Source organism: Etheostoma spectabile, chromosome 21 (genome assembly GCF_008692095.1).
Source record: "Etheostoma spectabile isolate EspeVRDwgs_2016 chromosome 21, UIUC_Espe_1.0, whole genome shotgun sequence".
Taxonomy (NCBI): Eukaryota; Metazoa; Chordata; class Actinopteri; order Perciformes; family Percidae; genus Etheostoma; species Etheostoma spectabile.
Window position 1 is genome coordinate 7,723,096 of NC_045753.1, and position 7,113 is coordinate 7,730,208.

Genomic DNA, 7,113 nt, shown 5'->3' on the forward strand with positions numbered 1-7,113 from the left:
TTTTGACAAAAAGTATTTTCTTGCCTATATATTATCTCCTCATGGTGCTGGCCACCTCTGGTAACATTTCCTACATTCTCAGTTGAACAGTTCATATGATTCTACGCCTTTAGTATAACTGCATAAGTCAAAATATGTTCAGTATTTGGTTCAGTTTTTTGTGTTTTCTGAAAAACGTGAAAAAATGACTTAGGCGATTATTTTAGGAAGGTGACGATATGGTGATGTCCTTACCTCTGGTTGGGCTGAGGGCAGTCGGATCCGTACTCTTGAACATGCATACCAAAGAAGCAGACGTCTGATCCATCAATGTCCTCGAACGCAAAAAGGGCTTTTGTTCTGTATGGGAAAGACTCCGACATCTCTCCACTGTCCACAAATCTGTAGACAAAAACATTAAACAAACTTATTACTACTAACTAACTAACTAACTAACTAACTACAAAGAACTTCTACAAACTACTAATTTTTTTCTATTTTTATTGCCACTCTTATTTAACCCCAACCGGCCGTCAGACAACGCCTACCAAGAGCCTGGGTCTGACCGAGGTTTGCCTAAAAGGAAGTTTTTCCGCCACTGTGCACTGCTTGCTTCGGAGAAACTATTAGAAACTGTTGGGTCCTTGAAATTCTGGAGTGTGGTCTATCTGTAAAGTGTCTTGAGATAATCTTGTTATGAATTGATACTATAAATAAAATTGAATTGAAATTGAATTGAATTATTTACTATAAAATAGAGAAACAGAAAATATATCTGTATTCAGAAATAGCAAATAACTTGATTAAAATGAGAACAGAGAACACAGGACAAACAGAAAATATTTGATCCGAGTATTAACACATTTCTTCCACATTTACATACAACTCTTAATTTTCTTTTCTTTTTTCAGGTTTAACCTTGCTGTGAGATTCCATTCAATTGCATTTTTCAAAATCAGTTTGACACAAAAATGTGGTTGTAAGCAAACTAGACATGCATCCCAATCTCCGTCTCTTGATCTTGTACCTGGACTTCATGCCTGGTTTCACCTCCACCACTTTGTCAGAGACGTGGACGACGCGAATGAAGACTTCTCCAGCGTCCGTGTGGGGCTGGCGCTTCAGGAAGTCATTCACTCTTGCCTCAAGGTAACAGCCTAACTTTGTCTGGGGCAACCCTGAATGGGCGAAAGCAAAGCATTCTTTACTTTAGTTAAGTTCACCTTTTTCCCTCCTGTATTTCAATTTGTGTTTCAACTTGTTTCTATTTAAATCTTCTTATATTTCCATCACATTTATTAATATATGCATATCTATGCATGTTTTATGCTGGTTGTTTTGTGCATATGTTTTTTTGTCTTTGTGAAGCACTTTGGGTCTAACTTGATTGCTTTAAAAGAGCTGTATAACTTGAAATAAACTTGAAACTTGACAACTGATCAGAACAGGGAGGAAATAAGCTATGAGAAACCTACTTTTAGAATTCTGTTTAATCCAAATATGTAGAAGTGGCTTTGACCAACATGGGATTAATGTGTGACAGCAGTCTCATATCAATAAGTTGAATGGAGGGTTGAGTTTTCACCAGTTTCCTGCACGATGGTGGTATCCAAGCATAAAACAGAACATCAGGAGAAAATGGCATAGAACATTGACACTTACTTTTGGCAGAATACTTGTTCTCTTTCCTGGTCTTGTTTGCCTTCTTTAAGCAGCCGTCACACACAAAACTGAAAATAAAAAAGGGGTTGAGTCAGCTTAATTACATCAAAAAAAATGTTTAGCAAATGACATCAGGACTTTCACCTGAACCTTGAGAATGACTGGAATTAGAAATCACTGCTCACCCCGATGGCCAGATTGTTTCATGGTGCAAGACACAAATCTGATGCATCCTGCGCCCACAGTCCATACATTCAACAAGCCTGGAAAAAAGGGACGGAGAGAAATTACATACTTCAGTCCTTGAAATAAAATTTGGTTTGAACGTCTTTTCCCAAATGCTAATATTTGACATTTGGCGAGCAGTTAACTTACAGTTCAGGGTCCAGTGTGTCATTCTTCTTCTTCTCAAACTGGTCCTTGTTAATCGATCTAAAATGAATTACAAGATGTATTAGCTTGATGTCTGTATTTTGTGTCTTTTTTAAGCACGTCTGCTCTACAAGTAGCTGTATAAAATAAACTAATTAAAATAAAAAAAATTAAACATGTAGCTAATACTATCAGGAATGTGGCTGGAAGATGACTAGATCACTTTTAAAATAGATACAAGAATTTCACACTGGAGGTATTTTGCTTAGTAAAAAGGACTAATACTCACGTCTGTGGCTGGGTAGGGTCGTCGCCCAGGGAAACCATCTCTCCCTGGATCTCGTTGAAGCACTTCTCGCAGAAGTGGTACCTGTTAGCAATAAGCCCAAATTTTGGTGAACTACACCATTCCCAGCAGCACAGTCAATCACAGACAGCGCACGGGAGGGCAGTCACCAATTGGTACAGGACATGGGCAAGGAAGGGTTGCCACAAGCGAAGCAAGCAGGAAGTGGGAGCGCAGGACAGCAGGAAGTCGTCATCGCAACAGCCAGTCATGGTTTTGAGGGGTGAAGGTAAGGGGAATGGGGGATGGGGTTCGGAAGTGCATGGTTGTTCAAGGCATAAGCAAGCCAAAGCCATTGGAAGGGAGGACAGACACAGGTCAAAACGGACCAGGAACAAGACGAGACAAACATTCAAGACGACACACAGCAGAGAGCCGAGGCAAAGCACAGATTAGCAATTTGGACATGAGACGATGAGCAACAACAACCACCATCACAGCTAACAGAGCAGGAGCACAATCAACGGGAGCAGGGGAACTGGAGCAGGAAGTGGTAGCCAGGACATCATACAGACACTGAACAAATAAGAACAAGTAAGCACAGACAACTGCTCAGCTGTTCATTCATTCAAGCAGTTCATTTTAAAGTCAGTCCTTTCACATTCCAGAAATGTTTTCATGAGTGGTTGAAACAAAATGAAAAAGAATGACAAAAACTTAGTGAGGAATCAGAAAGGAACGGACCACCACGTTGAAAGAGCGGTAAGAAAACGTATTGCCGCTTCTTCCTAAAATAAAATGCCTATTCACTGAGTGGTAAGGGAGTGTTTAAAATAAAATAAAAAAAGCGTTTATCCAAAAGCACAAATGGCACTAGTCTTTGCATTGTTTGTGCAAGCTTTTCTGCAAACACTGACAAATACTTTTTCATTCTGTGCTGAGTTGTATTTATAGAGTAGTTTAATGACACCAAGAACAACTTCAAGAATGTGAGACAATAGGACAGACTGTTAAAATGCCAGTGCATTAGGCCAGTGGTTCCCAAATTGGGGTCCGAGGACCTTGAGGAGGTCCCCAGCCAAAAGAAGAAGAAAAAAAAAAGTTTAACTTTCACATAATTCTATCCATAAGTAGCCCAATGACAGAATGTATGACTATTTTGGTCATGAGTTTTATACACCTTCTGTAATAAAACTCAAAAAAATCTAAAAGCAAAAAGAACCTCAGATGGGGGAACCTGGGGCAAAATCTTATGAAAGGGGGGTTCATGGTCTGATATGTGTCAGTTTAGGGGTCCTTTGTGTGAAAAGATTTGGGAACCACTGCATTAGGCACCACATGAAGGTATAAAAATGGGGAACATGAAGTGAAGGGAAGCGTTTGGGGAAACAAAATTAATTAACACTTAGATAAAAACAGGAATCTACCTCAGGACAATTCAGTTCAAAATACCCCTTTTTATTGAGCTTTCCCCTCCCTGCATACCTGTTCTGGTAGCTGAAGTAAGCAGCATCTCTGGGAATAGTACACAACTGCTTTCCGTAGCAGCACAGTGTCTGAGGGGAGAACTCCAGCTGATGGACAGAAACAAAGAAAATGGGATAAAGAATATATTAATCTCAGGACCATCCACAACAGTAACTTTAGTCACACCTGCCTCAGGTATTAAAGGGTGATCACACACAATAGAAAAAAAAAGGAGGAAAATGTACGTCCAACTTTGAGCTGAACCTACATCCACATTCGAGCTGTAGGAACTCCCCCAGTGGTGTGGAGTTGAGCCAATTTCTTTTTGGCTTAGTTTTGTCAAGCGTTATTACGGTTAGTGTAACGTCAGGGGCTACTTTGCTTTGTGTCATTGTCAGTAGTAACCTTTAGCCTTAGCCTCTCATAATAACGGCAAATCCCTGTTATTAGTCTGCAAAACCTAAAATAGTAAAGTCTAATGAGAGCTGAAATGTGATATAGCGTTGGTATGCACAAAGCCAAATTTAGCTATGAACCCACGTCACCACTTCCATTTTCAGTTGTAAATTATTGGAGTTAATTTTTCCATCTGAAACATAATAACATTCATACACACCACCTTATCTGGACACATTCTCAAAGAACATAATTTCATATACATCTCATAGGAGGCTCTGTTCCCACAGAATACAGATAAAGTACTGACAAGAGTAATCGCATAAAAAGGCAGATCAGCCAATGTCAAAAACATAATTCAATTTCAGTCATCTTTCAACTTCATTCAACATTCTTTACTCTAAGACTTTCTCCTTAATTCCAACAATAACATCGCCCCTCACCAACATACATTTTAATAAACAATCTAACACACTGTCTCACCTTCCTCCCACAACAGTAGCCAAGGCTCTGCATGACAGGATCGATCTCCTGCTCAAAAACCTCGGCCAGCTTTGAGCAGTACTTGTAGACTCTGGATGTTTTGCGATTGTACAGCCAGGCGTTGTTAAACATCAGCCAGATGTCATCCACATACTGCCAAGGGTCCTGGTACTGACCTACAACGAAAAAACACAAAAGCACAGCATGATGGAATGAAAAAACAAACAAAAACATTACAAACTAAAGATCTGCTTATTATGTCAAATAAAAATAGACAGAATAATATTCTTTGTTACTGCATGACAAATGGTGCAGTGCAATGGGAACAAAATCTAAATTTAACCCCAATTTGATTAATCTTGTATTGTTGTCTGTTGGGTTTCCCCATGAATTACTTAACTTTGTTATTTTTATTAGGCAGCGAGTACTAACCTGTATCCAGCTTTCGCTTGATAGTAGACAAGTCCATGGGGTTCTTCACAATATCAAAGTAGTCCTGCAGGAACACAATTGGCATATGTTTTAATCGAGCAGTTCAAACTTCAGTCCCAGTTTTGTGAGTAAGAAGGATGGAAACTACATCCCGGTAAATATACCACAAGCAACAAGAGTCAAGATTCTCACAAAGTGAGGGAACTAGACCAAAGACGGTAAAAACTATGACAGTTTTATTTAAGAGAGTGGGGAAAAGAACACAGTGACGTGGTGAACCCCGATAGGGACAGTGTAGTTTATACAAGGCACAGGAACAAATACATCTCCACCTCAGCAGGGATACATACAGGTATGCACAGCAGTTGTGGGTCTACAGGCATTCTGAAGGGCAGAGACTCGGGATCTTGTCTGTAGAGAGATTCGAGTGTGGGCATCAGAGCCTGACGAAGCTCTTCTGGCTTGAAGACTGGGTTGGAATAAAAATCAGAGAGGAAAAAGGGATGAAAGAGTTATCGGAAAATTTCCATTTCTACACTGCTTCCGTTACCTCTTTCAATTCCATGACAAAATGAAATAAACACCCAATTTGGATCAATGATTACATACAAGAAGGTGTTAAAAGTGCCTACAAGATCAAAAATGTCCTCCTTACTCTTCTTTTTCACTGGGGCCTGTGGAGTAGCTGCCTCCGACGTCTCCTCTTCGTCTTTCACCTCCTTCTTTATCTCTGGTTTCCTGTCTTCCGTCTTAATGCTCGCCGCCGGTGTTGCCGTCGATGTATCCATGGGAACCCCTTTGCCTCCTTCTCCGTAACACTCCTCCTTTTTCACCTCTAACTTCACAGGCTTTTCCTCGGTTTTGAGGTTGCTGAGCTTTCCTCCTTTGGAACAGCTGCCGGGGTCGCTTTCGTCCTCCTCATCCTGCTGTTTGATCTCCATCTTGGGGTCAAGGTTGGCGGCTGAAGCATTCGACTGGGGCTGCTGGGAGGAAGTGTCCAGGCTGCTGACAGAGGCTGGAGTCAGGGCCTGACTGTCCCCTGGGAAGGAACCCTTCTGGGACAACTAGAAAGAGACAGAAACAAACTCAGGTGCATGGAAATAGTGAACAAGCAATTGAACAATACTCTCGGCAGGATGAAGGTTTTGAGTAACTCATTAAGTAAAGCATGGAAAAAACACAAACACCAACAATGCAGTTTAATCACAACTGGGGCAACGGTAATATGTTTGGTCTGATGAAAAAGACAAAGCGATACAGTGTATGGGAAGCAGCAGAAAAATAGGTTAAAATAAACCTTAACGACAAAAGTTACTGGTACATGGTTAACGGAATCTGTGGAATACACCATTTTGGTGGAAACAATCATAACTTTTTGTGGGCGGGGCTTAACGGGTGGCAGAAAAGTGACAGTTGTGGTGGGAGATGAAAACACAACCACTTAAGCCTGGAGAGCTAGCTACGTTTGTTCAAAGAAGTTACCGTTTCAGACTAAAATTTAGACTGAAGTAGCAGGTTAGAGATTTGCTGGTCGATTCTTTTAGCTAATTTAATGGTCTGCTTCAGAAGAACGAGCCGCTCGGCGGGCAATGAGACTGACAGCAGGTAAACAGCTGTGGAACCAGTGTAATTTTACTCTGTGAATCAAGGATTTATTTCGACCAAACCATCAGTAATTGCTTGAACGGCGGTTTTGGTGTGTTTAAGTTTGATTTTGAGTTAAGGTAATTAATCTTTCTGAACACATCTCCCAGCTCACTGAGGAGAACAGGGGTAGGTAACGTTAACTTAGCTAGTCACCACAGCCGCCATCGGTTGCTGGGTAACAGTGGCCGGTTGAAAAAAAATGTAAACAATGTTTATATCGATATGGTTAAATTTGCGTTACATGACTAGTTTCTTCTGTAAAGCAGTGCCTGTGTTTTTATCTTTCCTCTTACTCTTCGCACAGCCCCACCCCCATTCACTCACACACGGCTCCCAGCAACACGCTGAGAGAGAGATGCTGTGGCGGTCCCCACTTCTGACATTTGTCC

At 40.9% G+C, this 7,113-nt stretch overlaps 1 protein-coding gene across 10 annotated transcripts in view; it reads right to left on the reverse strand.

The window, feature by feature from the left end:
• Positions 1-7,113, reverse strand: part of ep300a (EP300 lysine acetyltransferase a) — a 31,734-nt gene that overhangs the window by 8,322 nt on the left and 16,299 nt on the right. For 7 of the 10 annotated variants that reach the window (XM_032501989.1, XM_032501988.1, XM_032501983.1 and 4 more), the window contains exons 15-25: positions 5,733-6,141; positions 5,428-5,546; positions 5,078-5,141; positions 4,646-4,821; positions 3,785-3,873; positions 2,303-2,413; positions 2,017-2,073; positions 1,827-1,904; positions 1,642-1,709; positions 1,007-1,157; positions 235-381 (exon numbers count right to left, since the gene is read on the reverse strand). In XM_032501989.1, coding sequence (XP_032357880.1) covers positions 235-381; positions 1,007-1,157; positions 1,642-1,709; positions 1,827-1,904; positions 2,017-2,073; positions 2,303-2,413; positions 3,785-3,873; positions 4,646-4,821; positions 5,078-5,141; positions 5,428-5,546; positions 5,733-6,141 — 1,469 coding nt within the window. The remainder of the gene's footprint in view (positions 1-234; positions 382-1,006; positions 1,158-1,641; positions 1,710-1,826; positions 1,905-2,016; positions 2,074-2,302; positions 2,414-3,784; positions 3,874-4,645; positions 4,822-5,077; positions 5,142-5,427; positions 5,547-5,732; positions 6,142-7,113) is intronic. The other 3 variants (XM_032501986.1, XM_032501987.1, XM_032501993.1) reach the window with 1 other exon arrangement.